At 40.4% G+C, this 16,245-nt stretch overlaps 1 protein-coding gene across 1 annotated transcript in view; it reads right to left on the reverse strand.

Moving 5' to 3' along the window:
• The window catches only part of LGI2 (leucine rich repeat LGI family member 2), a 40,358-nt gene extending 24,343 nt beyond the window's left edge, over window positions 1-16,015 (reverse strand). Inside the window, exons 1-4 of the mRNA XM_051964852.1 lie at window positions 15,816-16,015; window positions 13,668-13,739; window positions 9,860-9,931; window positions 3,399-3,470 (exon numbers count right to left, since the gene is read on the reverse strand). Of these exons, the coding sequence (XP_051820812.1) occupies window positions 3,399-3,470; window positions 9,860-9,931; window positions 13,668-13,739; window positions 15,816-16,015 (416 nt within the window). The remainder of the gene's footprint in view (window positions 1-3,398; window positions 3,471-9,859; window positions 9,932-13,667; window positions 13,740-15,815) is intronic.
• Window positions 16,016-16,245: the final 230 nt, after the last annotated feature.

Consider the following 16,245-nt stretch of genomic DNA (forward strand, 5'->3'; position numbering starts at 1 on the left):
ATAAAATACTATTGAAAATAATAATAAAAATGTTAAAAGTTGAGGAGATTGAACGTGACCTGACCACACGACATAGTTTTAAAGATGTTTTTAAACACATAATTTCCTTGTATGGACAACTTTTCTAGGATGGTCATTGTTCTCTTTCTCTTGAAATTAAAAGTATTCAGGGCTTGAGAAATTCAGCTGATTGAAGGTAAGGCTAAGTCTGTATGTGGATGCTGTTTCACTAAGGGGAAATATGGAACTGGATATTAATAAACAAAGTCTAGGCAATGAGCCCTGTCAGAGGAGCGGGGTCTTTTGAGACATCTGGAAATCTCCTTTGCATTAAAGAGTTCAAAGGGACTTTTGAAGTTATCTAGCACAACTTCTGCTTGAGTAGAAGTTCCTTTAAAATCCAGGCTTCCATGAGGTTGTGGTATTGTGTGTGTGTGTGTATGTGTGTGTGTGTGTGTGTGTGTGTGTGTGTGTGTGTGGTTGTGTATGTGTGGTGAGACAACTGTGATCATTCATACACAGACTTGCCCAGGATCAGAAATTTGTTAGTGACTGGAGTTTCCCAACCTTTTCCATCCCAAGTTTTGCCTAGAAATTCCTGTACCTCTCATTCTGTCCAAACAAGAGGAAAGACAGGTCCACCCTCACTGCTGAAAATCTGCATAAATAACCAAAAGTGATCTATGTGGCTGGAGTTAGAATTCTTTGAATGGAATATTCTTGACTATGACAAATATGAGAAAAAAAAAGAATGGGAAGGATCCATGAACTGGGAACCTAAAAACAATTCACTGATGTTCCTATCTTATCATCCCTTTCTGTCCCTTCTTCCCCATTAGAATACAAGCTACTTGGGGCCAGAGACTATCTTCTTTCAACTTTACCCTCAACTCATCTAATGCTACTTGTCCTTCAGACTCAGCTGAAGTCCTACTTGTTTCGTGAAGTTCTAATCCAGCCTCCACTGAATTCTCTCTTGCCTGAAGTCCTCTACAGCACACACAATCCAAATTCAATTACAGACTACCCTATTTTTTTGTTGTTGTTGTTTTGATGTATGGTAACCTTGCCTCTTCACTAGGAAATAAATTCTTTAAAGATGAGGACCATGTCTAATTGTATTTCATTATCTTTCACTGTGTCCAGTAAAGTGATGAGCATTTGCTCAATAAATACACATTGTTTCACTGACTGTTGAACCAGCTATTCCCAGTTACAAACACTGGGTAAGTTAAGTGCCCTTGGATGCTACGTTTATTATGCTGGAAACTACATTTAGCAATGAAAGAATTTAGGTCATCCTCTGTGAAGTAACTAACCAACTCCCAGTTAAACACTGGAACATTATAGGAGCATGTTTCCCCAAAGGGAACAAGAAGCTTCTCTCTATTTCACAAACACACATATACACACATACACACTTTCTCTACAGGCTCAATTCACTTCTGCCTAAATATCAGAACTAAAACCATATAAGTCTATAGGTAACTAGGTCAAGTAGATTTTTTTAGTCTAGTCTAATTCAACCAAATGACCATAAACTTCATTAATGATCTATCCAGAGCCTTGGAAAAAGAAAAAGAAAGAAAGAAAGAAGGAGGGAGGAAAGGAGGGAGGAGGAAGGAAGGCAGGAAGGAAGGAAGGAAGGAAGGAAGGAAGGAAGGAAGGAAGGAAGGAAGGAAGGAAGGAAGGAAGGAAAGAAGGAAGGAAGGAAGGAAGGAAAGAAGAAAGGAAGGAAGGAAGGAAGGAAGGAAGAAGGAAGGAAGGAAGAAAGAAAGAAAGAAAGAAAGAAAGAAAGAAAGAAAGAAAGAAAGAAAGAAAGAGAAGCAGAGAGAGAGAAAAAAGAAAGAGAAAGAAAGAAAGAAGAAAAGAGAAAGAAAGAAAATCTCTTTTTTCACTAATAAAATGAGAAAATTGGATTAGCTCAATCATTCCATGATCTATAGTTATTTAGCCTCCATTTGAAGAGTACCTCCTTCCTCATTTAAGGGCATCAGTACTGTCTGTTCATGATTGCTACTTGCCAGCTATTCAGAACTGTTTGCTTACCAAAACCTATCCTTGCCAACAAAACTATTTTGGCTAAGCATGCTTACTTTAGATTGCAATTCCATGGAGAAGATCCAAACTTCTTTATAGGATAAGGAAAGCAATAGGATATAGGGACTTGATGCAGGAGTTGATTCTAAAAAGATTCAGGACTCTGGAAGAAGGGAAGTTATCTGGGAAAAAATAATATCAACCCAACTGAGGTCTCTAGAATACTTTCTGGATTCATTTCCTATGTTCATAAAGAGGTTTTTGCTAACCTTCAGTTTCCTATCTCCTCCTCTCTCATTCCTGCTTAAGGCAGGGCTCTAAAGTTACTGATGTAAGAATAATGAGGACAATCTATCTATGATAAGAGACCTAACTTTACCTTTTTTAAAGAGTATTTTCTCTATGTCATTTCCCCCATTAAATTTTCTTTATAATCTTCTTATAATTAACATATAGTTGATAATAACTGAGAATGTTATTCTTTTTAAATATTTTTTTTTCACATGGACATGCCCTAGTTCCTAACTAACTAAAGACAGTGGAATATTTTTACATTTGCAAAAATATATAATCACTTCGAATTTTCATGAATTTCCCCCCAAAAGAGAGAGAGAGAGAGAGAGAGGTATTTTTCCTTTCTGAAATACCAAGTCAAATCTACCTGTAGAGTTTTTAAAGAAAAAAAGTCATCAAAAAGGTGTAACTCAAGTTACAAATCAATTTCACATTAAAAAAATTTTCTACACTGAAATTATTCATTAAAATACACCACCATCTATTAGAGAAAATGATTCAGAAGAGAGAGAGAGAAAATGATTCAGAAGAGAGAGTTAGAAAAGACCTACTCATTCTTCAATGGTGGAGAAGTCATAACTTTTTCTCAAGTTTCATCAGTCTAAAAAGGGAAAGGAGTATATCATCTTTAAGGTCCCTCTCAGTTGTAAAATTTTACTAATTTGGATAAAGTAAGAATTATTCATTGAACTAGTTCAGGCTTCTATTTCCAGTGGAAAGGAAAACCTTGCATTTCTTACCCCCTCCATGTAGAAACAGGTCACTTCTCTCCCCAAAGTTCACTTTGACTTTTCAGGAAGGTTGATCTACAAAACTGATCTATTCCAGCAAAGAAAAGGACCAGTGATCAAAACTAGAGATCAAATAATAATGGAAATGGGAGATGAATCCAAATTATCAGGCATTATATAAATGATTGAGGAACGTCTCTGACCAAGGGAAAACTGGATTCTCTGAGGGACTACTGCCACGCGGTAAGAACAGTCCGAGTGAACAAAGAAATTCCCAGCAAGAGCACCTCACTCCGTACATCAATGGTCCCCAACACAGTTGAAAGAACTTACAGGTGAGTTAGGTCACGGAGCCCACGGAATGCATTTCTTGAAATAGTTTCAATTTTGTTTCCTTCAATGAATCTGCAAAGTAAAGCAAACACGGTTAACTGCATTCTGTCATCTTAACATTTTAAAAATTATTTTTTCATCTCAGAAAACAAAACTGAATAAAAAGCATCTTTGGAGAATGCTAGTTTATGTCCCGGGAATTTTCAGTGCAGAGTAGAAGAGTATGATAATAAATAAATGTGCTTGTATGTGTGTGTATGCATTTGTGTGTAAGAGAGAAAGAGAAAGAGAAAGAGAGAGAGAGAGAGAGAGAGGCAGCATGAAAACACTGAGAGCTGGGGATAATGTATGTTAGAACGCTTTGAAAATAATAAAACTCCTTCTATATGTGCAAGGTAGAATCATTATAGCAAGATTAGAATGTTTCTTGGTATTTTCTGCTTCTCAAATCCACTTATGTTTCACTATCTCTGGCTATTAAGACAATTCAGTTATCACACACAAGTATTCATGGACCTAGTCCAGACCTCATCTTTTTCTCTGCAGATGATTAGAATTGCCTCCTATTTGGTTTTCCAGCCTTCAGTCTCTTCCTTCTCCAATTCATCCTCCAATGTACTACCTGAGTCATCTCCTTAATGCATTATGGCTCTATTACTCTTGCCTTAAAACCTTCAGTGGATTGCTGAATAAAGTCTAAACTCTTGGCTAGCATTCCATGCTCTTTGCCTACAGCTTTAACTAAGTGTTCCCATCTTATTTTATACTACTTTTCTTCACATATTTTTTATTCTTGCTAAACTAGACTATTGACCCATTGGCTCCTATTCTCACCATGTAAACATTTGTTTACACTGCCCTTTTCCATAGCTAGAATGAAGTCATTCCTGTTCTTCTCTTCATCTTCATTTATGAAAGCCCCTTCCTTCCTTTAAAGTTCAAATGAGATATGACTCCTCCATGAAGATTTCTATGATCACCTCCTAGGTGAAATATCACCTCTGACTCCTCAAATTTTCATAGTAAATGGTATGAGTATCTCCTTTGCATCCATTTCATTCTTCCTTGCATCATGGTTACCATGCCCTTGTTCTTTGCATTTGAAGATGAGCTCCTTGAGATCATAGAATATCTTGGATCTATATTTGTGTCTCCAGCATCAGAGATTTAATAGATGCCCTGTACCAAGTAGGTATTGAGTGTGTTTATTGAACTGATTGGTCCTTTGAGCTTTCCTGGGGAAATATATCCCCTATTCGAGTATTCATTCCACAAAAGTGGTGAAAATGGCTTGTTTTTTTTAACAAAGAAGAAAGATCACTTAATATTTGAAATAAATAAAATAAATTTGAAACAAAATGTTGAAATAAATTTGAAATAAATATGAAAAATAAATTACTCCCTTAAAAACACGTATATAAATAAAAGAGCTGCATGTTGCACAAGCTTATTTTGTATCCAACTTCTAATATTAATTAAGAGATACATTCTTTTGGGAAATATTTTGGAAGTGGTTATATCTAGGAAGTAAAAGAGATGGAGAAAGGGAATGAATCCACGGTCATTCACTCAATACATATTTAATGAACATCTTTTTGTAGACAACTAATGAATTAAAAAGCATTTATCAAGCACTTACTAATCCTAAGCATTAATGCTAATGCTGAGGATGTAAGGAAAAGGAGAGGGGGAAACCCTGCTCCTACCTTCAAAAAGCTTGCATTCTAATGGGGGAGCAACATACACATGAAAAGATATACAAGAGATAGAAACAAGTGATGGAAAGTAACCCAAGAGGGGATAGTAATAATGGCTAGGGGATTAAGAAAGGGATTTTTGCAGGAGCTGGTTCTTGAGCTGAGAACTGATAAAAGGAAGAGAGGAAGCATTTGACCATTCTCGGCATGGGGGACAGCCAGCAAAAAAGGAGTGTTGGTGTTGAGAAACAGCAAGGGAATCAACAGAGTACTTAGGAGGGAACATAAGTATAAGGAAAAATAGGAAGGGACCAGGTTGTGCAAAGTTTTAAAAGCTAAGAATGGAGTTCAGATTTGACCCCAAGAAGTAAGAGGGAACCATTAACATTTATTAAGTACTTGGACCTTCACCTCAGGAAAATCGCTTTGGCAGCTATTTGGATTATATATAGGAACAAGAAGAAACTAGGCTATTTCAACAGTGCAGATGATCAGGGCTGATTTAGGGAACTGATTATGAGAGTGAAGAGAAGGGGACTATGGAAGAAATATTCTGCAAAATGCAATTATAAGATAAGGCAACCGAATGGATATGTGGAATGAATGAGAGTGAGAAGTGAAGGACAACATCAAGGTTAGAAACACGGGTGACTGGAAGGGTTGTAAAACAGTACTCAGCAGCAAGAGGGAGGTTTGGAAGAAGAGTGGATTTAGAGGGGATAGACAATAAGCTCGGTATTGGACATGATGAGTTTGAGATGTCTACGTGCAATGGGTTTTAAGTATTAGTATAGCAGTTGATAATGAGGGACTGGAGCTCAGGAAAAAGATTAGGGCTGGAAATACAGATCTAAGGGTCATTGGCATAAATATTACAATTCTCCATGGAAGTGATAAAGAAAACAAGTGAGAGAATATACAGAGTAAAAAGAAGATAGGTCAAATACTTGGGGAAACCATTCCCTGCATAAAGAACTTATGATCTAGTAGGAAGTGCCACTTGGCATATAAGACACTATCCCTGCCCATAGGAAACTTATGATCTACCAGGAAGTCCCAGCATCCCTATCTACAAAGAGAGTATGATCAAATAGAAAGACCCATTTGGTATATAAGACACTCTCCCTGTCCATAGGAAGCTTATAATCTAGTAAGAAGTCCCATTTGGTACAGAAGATTCCATCCTTTTTCACAAAGAACTAAGGATCCAATAAAAAGTCCCCTTTGATATATAAAACACTTCCTGCCCACAAGGAACATAGATCTTCTAGCAGGTGTCCTTTGGCCCATGTCACTTGTCCAGCTTGCTAAGCAGAATATACTAGTGGCTAAAAAAGGAAGCAGGTTCTTGCTATGGCCAGCACAGTAACATAAGATCTTGATTTTTCTCTTCCTGCTTATATAAAAGCTCAATATGTAGAATTTTTCCAATATGGAATATGATTCAAAGAACAGATTCTATATCTAAGTCTCCTGTAGAGATACCAAAAATCCCTTAAGGCAGATTTTCTCAAGTTCCAGAGCTGAGAAACAGGATGATGTAGTGGAAGAAAAATGACTGAATTTGGAGCCAGAAGATCTCACTAATAAAGGGCTATGTTGTCACTTATTTCTCCATGTGTTTCTGTTTCCCCTTCTGTTAAAAATCATAATAATATTCATTCCACCTAGCTCCTGGGTGCCAGTAGCATCAAGTAAAATAATGTTCATAAAGCGCTTCATAAACCATGAAGCACAAGGCTGTCACCTAGGCTTGTTATAAGAAGCTCATTCCCCAATTTACCAACTGTAGAGTAAGAAAAATCTACAGAGTGAGTAGGTGTTCACTGAGGAATACCAGTAACAGCTGTGTACGACTCAAATCACAAAATCTGATTCATCTTCTGAACATAAACAACACACATACAGAATTTTAATATAGTTGTATCTGCGGCTCTGAATTTTCCCAATGTTCACAGTAATATGACTACTTGGTCCAGTGGTGCAATTGCTTAGACACTTGGAGCATTGAGTGTAGTTCTGGCTACCTTGAAAGGACACTGACCAACTAGAGTGGCTCCAGAGGAAGGTCACCGGCACGGGCAAATGGCTGGAGAGCCTATCTGTTCAGAAGGGGAAGAGAAGACTTGGGAGAATTGGAGGGGAAAATGAGAGCTGCCATCAGCTATGTGAGGAGTGGTCCATTCAAAAGGGAATGGGTTCTTTCTTCTTGTTAGAATTGGGAGCAAAGGCATATTTTAACTCACTCTCTCCCAATTAGAGCTGTCCAAAAATGAAATAGGCTGCCTCGTGAGGAGCTTTTCCAGCAAAACCTGGGTGATTACTTATCAAGGAGAGTGCTGAAAGGATCCTTATCTGGAACAGATGTTGTCTGAGGTCCCTTCCCCTCTGTGATCCGGGGGGACTACTTTTTCATTGTCTGACCCAGGCACTAGCACACATACTCCTGAGCAAGTAGACCACATGAAAATTGCCCTCAAGGCCTAAAAGTCACCAAGAAAAATAAATAAATAAAGGAGAAGCCAAACATCTTGACAGACCGTGCTAAAAGTATGAAGTTTTTGACTCTGTGGAACAAAGATGCTGCTTAGAAAGGTCATTGTGGCTTCCTCATCTATTTTACAAGACTATTCAGAAAAATGTGCTATATATAAGCAGAAATTACCATTATTATTGGTTACTAATATTATTATTTTTTTGGATGGGAAGGGATAAGGACCTGTGGTTTCCTAAGTTTGGGAACCTCCTCCACCAAGATGAATCATCAACTCCTCCTGGACTATACTAGAAGCAGATCTGGAACCCAAAGCTTTGGGAACTCTGAGGTCAGAGCTCTATCTACTAGGTCACACTAGTCTCCATCAACATTATTATGCTGTCCTCAGAGCTGCTGAGGAGCATGTGGGATTTATATTCTAACAAGAGAACACTACACTCAAATTTTAGTCCATGGCACTTACTTGGCAGATTGTTTTGTCTCGAAGTAGACTATTATTGTCTTGGGAAAAGCGCTGAATACAAAAGAATATTACCATGGTACTCCATCATTATGGTCACTATTTACATGGAGATGTTGGCTTGTAAAATCAGATATTTATGATGTTGAAAATTTCAACTGCCATTGATTATAATAATAATAGAAAATTTTTAGAGATCTGCAGCATGTACTATTTGAAATTTGGCAAGATTACAGTTTCTTAGTAATTCTAAGGTGCCTCTTCTACAACATGAAATTAGTAGTTTTGCATACACACACACACACACACACACACACACACTCACTCACTCATTAGCTTTCACAGACCCTGATGAGGCTTCAAATTCATGCTACACCACATCTCTGATGCAGAAAATAAAATAGGGAAAATTATTTCTTGCAAAGTCGTTTTTTTCTTCCCATGCTGAAAATTAGTACAGAGAGACTTATCTTGTACCCAGCATGTGTTTCGAATTTTAAAATATACCTGTTGATTTTAGATAAGAAAATAGGCAAGGCTTTCAAAATCCCTTTGAATGCTAAGTAGGGAAAAGCAACCTGATAAAAGGATTAACGTTATTAAAATGTTTAAAAGATTGCAGGATGAAAGGACTTGAGGGGAAAAGACATGAAAGTAGAAAGAAGAAACAGGAATTTGGTGGAAAAGTAGAAAATAGATAGGAGGATCTAAATCTGAAAAGGAGATGAAAATTAGCAGAGCCAGAAAGAAATCCTAAGCAGGCTGCCAAGGGACAGTCAAAACAGGGATTGTGAAGTTTTCCACCAAAATGAGAATAATGGACTCTAGAAGCAGCAGTCTTGAACAGCCTTTCTCTCTGTGGCCAGAGAGATATCAGCAAATTATTATGTAGTTACACAGTTAAAAATATCCAACCCAGGAGCTTCATTTGTGCTTACTGCACACTTACCTGCAAATTAAATACTAGCACTGGGTGAGAATCTCCCCTTCTCTGCTCCCTTCTTACCTTTCTTCTTGTTTCTCTCCTTCACCCACTATTCCTTCAAGGCCCAGCACAAGTGTTCTATCCTTAGAGAAACCTTCCCTGATCCCTAGCCCACCCACCGAGCTAAAAGCGCTCTGCCTCCTCAACAATTCTTAGAGTATTTATCTTACAGTTAGGAATTTTAACTTGGGGTTCACAACCCTCAAAGGAACTGTGGATGTATTGCATGGGACTTGAAAACTTAGATGAGAAAAAAAAACCTACACCTTTATTTTCATTAATCTATTACTGAAATTGGAGTTTCCTTCAATTATTTCCTTCACAAATATCATTCTGAATAAGGATCTTTTAGATTTCATCAAATTAACAAAAATAAATAAATAAATAAAAAGGTTCATAATATGCCCTCCAAAAAAAAAATTCTAGAACATTTAACCTGAATCTCTCCTTTTCTCCCCATCACATTCTATTTTATTAGTTTTTTTTTTAACTCTAGCCAAAACCTCCCTTTTAGACCATAAGTTCATTGAAGGTAAGAATTGTGTCATTTTTATCCTTGTAGCAGCATAGAACATTCTGTACAACATATAGATCCTTAATAAATATTTCTTTAATTGACTTGAATTAAAACAATAACTACTACCCATATGTTACTTGAAAAGAAAAGCTAAGTGGGAGCCAATAAAGCATTGAAATAAGAAGGTAAGGTATTTTTCACCTTCCTCACTCCTGTGCTTCCCAGAAGACAATTCCCCTAAGGGAAAAGATCCCAATAATTCTCCAGAGTATCTTGAACTCCCCAAACCCCACCTTGGAACTTACAGGTACTCGAGGTGAAAGAGACCAGCAAAGGCATCGTCTCGTATAACTGTGAACGAGTTAGAATTCAGCAAACTGAAATGAAAAAAATCAAAGACAGTTCTATTAGCAACACAGTGATATCCTTTCTGCTTATTACCAGACACATCGATTGAATTATTATGTCACCTCATAATTGGTAGTAAGAGATACTACCTTTCTGGGAATGACTGGACAATCCCAACACTCAAAGATCAATGACTGAATCCTTGCTCCTTTTTATCACTTTTTCTTCCGATAATGCTAATCTTAGGACGTTTTCACCCTGTAGTTACTGTTCATTAAATGTTATTTGATGTTCCTCAATATAATTCAAAATCGCTGTAGAACCATACACAGCTAAACTGTAGGGGAAAGAGCTCTATATGAATTGTAAATGAATAGTAATGAAGATGATGAATAGATGAATAGCAAAAAGACATGGCACTAACTCCCATTACACTACTTACTCCGTAACTTCAGGGAACATACATCTCTAGGTCTCAGCTACTTCTTATACAAATTCAGGATAATATAAATCCTGCCCATCTCACAAGGTCATTGTGAAGTTCAAAGAAGAGCCACAGGATCAGGGAATTTAGAGCTGTGGTTTTAAAGATCGTCTACTCTAACCTAATGGATATACAAGGATACAGTAAATAACAAAGTGTTTTAAAATGTAGGTGGCCCAGTGGATAGAGATCTGGGGCTGAAGTCAGGAAGATTCATCTTCCTGGGTTCAAATCCAGCCTTAGACATTAGCTGTGTGCCCCAAGACAAGTAACTTAACCCTGTTTGCCTCAATTTTTCCATCTGTAAAATGAGTTAGAGAAGGAAATGGCAAATCACTCCAGTATCTCTGCCAAGAAAACCCCAATTAAGTCACAGAGTCAGACATGACTGAAAAATGACTCAACAGTAGCACTTAAAATATATGGCATTGTCTTTATTCTTAACAATAATAAATTGCTATGAGCTTAGAATTCTAGAGCTAAATGAAACCTAGAACACTTAGTTCTGAGAAGAAATTTGAATCACGGAGAGGTTAAATGCTCTATCCAAGGTTATACAATTAATGTGAGAGGTAGGGAAAGAGCCTTGTGTTTTTGCCTTCACGTGTCATTCTTTCCTCTGTGATGCCCATGGGACAATAATCACCTCACGAAATATTCACTGGATAATCCTTTTCTCATGGAAAATGTAGATCCTAATATCTTCAATGACCTTCCATTTCTATGATTATTCAGTAATATACTATTTCTTTATCTCTACCGGTGAATTTCCTTTTCAATATAACTATTTTAGATGTAACTTGAAATGGTTATTATTATTGAAGAAAAACTTTTTTTTAAATTCTATGCAAAATTGAAGTCGCAATTACTATTTAAAATAAAATATTTAATTATTCCTACACGTAAAGTCCATATTCTTGCCAGAAAAATGTATAGTTTTCTTTTACATTTTAACATGAAAATTAGTATGTATTCATTCTTTTCCCTTAGTTTTAGTTTAGTTCCCTTAGTTATTCATTAGTTTCCCTTAATACTTTATGGAGTTCTAGTTTCCTCTAAAAGGCCAAACAGTAACTAAAGAGAGAATGTGCTGTAGTGGAAAAAAAAAATCCCCTAACTCATATTAACTGTATAACCTTGGTTAACGCAATCTCTCAGTGACTCATTTTACTAGCTATATGACTTTAAAACTTTTTTAATCTCTCTAGATCTCAGTTTCCCTTATCTGCAAAATGGGGAGAGTAGCAAATGCTAACCTTATCTTCCTAACAGGAATCAAATATGATACAGATGTAAATAAAAATACCTGGTATTTATACAGTGGTTTACATATATTGTTCTATGATCTTCAGGACAACCCTGACACTGGAAATACTCTTCACTGTAGCAACTTCTCCCTCTGGACAGCTGGTTCCTCTCAGAACCCCATTTTAAGGAGAATGATCAATCCCAAACTGCCTTCATTGATCTCCAAGTTGAGATCTCCTAAGGGCTTTCTCCACCAAGCCATAAACCTGTGTATAAGCTCCATCCACCCTAGAACTACCCCTCACATTGGAAGTACCCCACAGCCCTGACATTTCTCTCTCAGCTGCCTTTTTCCTCCCAGAATCTGCTTTTAAAAAAGAATGTTCAGACCAAACAGATCTCCTTCTATCCTCAGTACTTTGGATCTCCTGGACTTTCCCTCAAACCTCTTACCAAGCCTTTACACCAGGTCCCTTCATATCTGTCCCCTCCGGTCTTTTCAGCTTCTTTTTATGCCCTGTCTTTCCTTATTAGAAAATAAGCTCCTTTGGCTTGCATTTGCTTTTCCCTGAGCTTTACCCAGTGCCCCTCTAGCACAAAGTAAAGACTCAATAAATTCTCATCAGCTTGGTTGGTTGACTTATTAAGTGCTTATTATGGGACGAACTAAGACTAGTAGTCCATCTTTCATTTTGAAGATGAGGAAACTGAAATCCATAGAGATTAAGTGATTTTCCTAAGTTTACACAGGTAAGAAACAGGATTTGAATTCAGATCTCCATTGGGCTTCACAGCTGATGCACTTTTCACTGTACTCTCCCTAAGGTACAGCTGTCTATATAATACCTCATCTGAGTTCTCACCTATTCATACTGGAGATATTATTATTCTTATTGGTCATAAGGAAGTTGAATTAACATGTTAAATGATGAGATGTCGGGATCCAGACATATCTTCTGACCCCCAATTCACTGTCTCCCCACTGCTACTTTGCAAATTAGGAAGCACTTTACAAATGTGTAGTCCCTAGGAGAAGGTGTGATGACTAGCACCTACCAAAATTAAGAATCGATAGATGATCAAAGAAAATAAACAAAAAGCAGAATCGTTAACATTCTCATTCATGATCAATGCTTTTATTCCATTTCTTAAGGTCTGATCATGTTCATATCAAATCAAATGATCAAATGAGATAGAGCATGTGAAAACACTTGGTAAAATGTTAGGTGATTAATAAACATAAGGCACTTTCATTATAATTATCACCTGTAAGATGCCAGCTTCCTTATTTTAATTTTCTATCCTTGTCAATTTTTAAGCTGCTGACCACAATACCATAAACAGATAGGTACCAGTGACTATAGTTTTATTTAATTTACTCTTGTAAGTTATCCTAGCTGCTTTAAAAAGTTTTTGCCACCAAACAACGTGAGTAATAGAGCATGATCTTGGGTATGATGTGTACACGGTGCCCAGGTGAGCATCGACCAGATCCATAAATAGTTTTGCACGAGTTATGGGCATATAATAATAGTGGGTGAGGGGCATGAGAGAGAAGGAAGGAGATTTCTAGCTGGGTCAAATAAAGCTGCTGCCTCAATCTGGTTATGACTCCGCCATTTATAAAAGGCTCTCAGAGATCACCTTTCACCCCTCTCCAACACAGAGATCTAAAAAAGCAAGGGGATCAGGGAACAGTTCTCGTGGGTCACACTAAAGCCTCCTTCTGGCATTCCCTTCTCTGGGGCACATTGCTGCAAGAGGCATTTGGGAGCAGATGGAGGAAGAAAACATCGGAATAAAGGTCTATGACTAAGGGGGGAGGGTAAAAAATTAGTTCCAAACAAATTTATGTGGCCCTGAGGAAGGAAGGAATGAAAGAGGTCATAGTGGACGAGCCGGACACAGACTCTGCTTGTCAAGTTGAGGCTGTTTTGATTGATGCAGAACACCAGAGGAGAGAGGGAGAGGCTCACACAGGGGCAGGGATTGAAGAGGAACAATAAACGTATTTGGGACATTTCCATACTTACAGCAATTGTAAGGAAGGCAGATGAGAAAACATTCGGTCCTTGATTTCAGAAAATGTTCCATTGACCAGGCTCCTAAAAGCAGGAAGAAAAGGCCAACAGACCCCAAGAACAAAGTCTAGCATTTTCCAGAACTTGCTGGGCAAGGAAGGCAGTTTGTTCCAATCCCCCACCAAATTCCCCGGGCTGCTACCACCTTGGACTTCCTTCTACTTTACAGTGAGCACATTCATGGCACTCCCGGAGAGCGTGGGCTACACAGACATGCCCTGTGTCTCTCAGAGGTAGGAGAAAAAAAAAATGGAAAAGCTGGTAAATTTGAGCAGACCTTAGGAAACCAAGTCTTGGGTAATCCAAGTCAACTTCTCGATCTTCTTAGGTCTAAACTGCAATGATCCGGACAACTGCTTCCATCCTGCCTTGGATTTCTTTGTCTAGCTCCAAACTTTCAGTGGGGGACCTTTGCAGGAAAATACTGGTTGCAAACTCCCTCTATCTGAGCTTACTGGCAATTCCTAAGGCAGTCAGGGAGGTGAAGTGGACAAGCCCAGGGCCCCAAACCTCAATTCCAAATTTGAGGTTTTCCCAGACTGCAAAGCAGGTAGGCTGTTATGGCAGGCTCCCTCTCGTGTATCAGACAGGAGGTAGAGACTGAACCCCTCATAATACTGGGTATAAGGATCTCCTGAAGAAGGACACTTTTAGCACCAAAGAAATCAGAATCTCTGTAACCTCAAAAAGTTTTCTAGGACATTCGGAGGTTAAATGACTTGCCCAGGATGATGATGTTAGTTATATGTCAGGGCTGAGACTTGAATTCAGGTCTTTCCAGCTCCAGGGCCAGCTCCCTAAGCTTTACAACATGCTGCCTCTTCAGTCAGTCTTAATGTCAGTCAATAGCAGGACTCCAGGGTTGGAGCAAGTACTTTTTGGGAAAAGATCTGAAGGATGCTGAAAGCAGGCTAATTAAATGAGGGAACATGGTCAAACTAAGCTTGGACAGGGCTAATGACACCTGAAGGGAATGGAATGTGGGTAGCAAAACTATGTGGTAGGTAAAATTGTGAATCCATAGGTCCACTTTGGCCACGAGATGACCTTGACTTACCCCCTTGTCTACCCGGCCTCCTCCTTCCTCCCCTGGCGCCAATAGAAAGAATCCAAAGTGGCAGCCAGGGCTCACAGTCAACTTTAAAGAAGTTGGTCAAGGTTGCCCATCACTGGCCCAACCCTGGCCAGAGCTGAGCTCTTATCCAAACTTGAAAAACCTTAGCTCTTAGCTTTGCTGGTGACCCTCCTAAGAACGGGTGAAGATGTGCTGGATGTGCATGGACAGCCTGGAGTCCCGGAATTCTCCCTTCTCTCTAATTTAGCCCTACCCAAGATTCCCTGGCCCTTTGGCAAGTAAGCCCTGTGAGCAAGAAATGATGCTCCATCCTCAGGAGAATACTTGTTCATAATCATTAGACCCTCCGGCCCATGGAGCTTGGATTCAAGAGACCCAATGAAACCCCACCAAGTTTCTGTAGCCCAGAAAAGGGAGACAACTTCTAGAAGTGGCTGAAGAAGTGGACAAAGCTAACTCTAGCAAAGGGGCAAGTCAGCTCCGGCTGGCCACCTCTGGCACCCTCCCCTGATGGGAAAGGAGCTACTTCGGCCCTCTGGGGACTTTCGGCCCCATCTCACCAACCTCTGGCACCTGAAGGCGCTAAAAAGAAAAGCAGCCCCAGATTTGGGCACAAGCCCTGCAGACCCTTACCTTTAGGCTTACACACACACACACACACACACACACACACACACACACACACACACACACACACACTCTCTCTCTCTCTCTCTCTCTCTCTCTCTCTCTCTCTCTCTCTCTCTCTCTCTCTCTCTCTCTCTCTCAAGTACCTTAGCAAGCTCCCCCCAAGGGCCTTCCCTCCCCAGCACCCGAGCTCCCCTCCCTCCCTCCACACGCCCTCTCCCCAGCCAATCTCCAGCGCGTCCCCATGCCCGCCCCACGGCCCCCGCAGAAAGTAGGGAAGACCCGAAGGTAATGGGGGCGGGGAGGAGGGAGAGGGGGGGCCGGTCCCGGGCACCCTCGCGCGGCAGGAAAGTCCCCGGGGAGGGCGCGGGTGACGAGGGGGAGGAGGGCGCACTCACAGGGAGCTGATGTCCCCCGGGACGATCCTGGGCACCCAGGACGAGCCGACGCAGATGATGGACTCCTTGGTGCAGCTGCAAGTGGCCGGGCAGCGGACCAGCCGCCTCACCTGGGCGCGCTGCAGCAGGCAGGCGGCGGCCAGCAGCAGCAGCAGCAGGGAGCCGCCGCCGCCGCCGCCGCAGCCCCTCAGCAGAGCCATGCCCCCGCCGGCCGGCCCGGAGCCCCGGAGCCGCCGCCGCGCCCGCTCCCGCCGCCGCCGCCGCTGCTCGAGGGCTGCAAGCCGCGGGTGTGGGAGCCCGAGCCGCAGCCGGGCAGCATGCTGCCCCCGGCCCCCCCCCGGACGCCGCCTCGGGCTCCCCGCGGGGCTCCGGCCGTGGCCCGGAGGGAGGGGGAGGAGGGAGGCGCGGCCGCCGCTGCCGCCGCCGCCGC

This window comes from Antechinus flavipes, chromosome 6 (assembly GCF_016432865.1).
Source record: "Antechinus flavipes isolate AdamAnt ecotype Samford, QLD, Australia chromosome 6, AdamAnt_v2, whole genome shotgun sequence".
Lineage (NCBI taxonomy): Eukaryota > Metazoa > Chordata > Mammalia > Dasyuromorphia > Dasyuridae > Antechinus > Antechinus flavipes.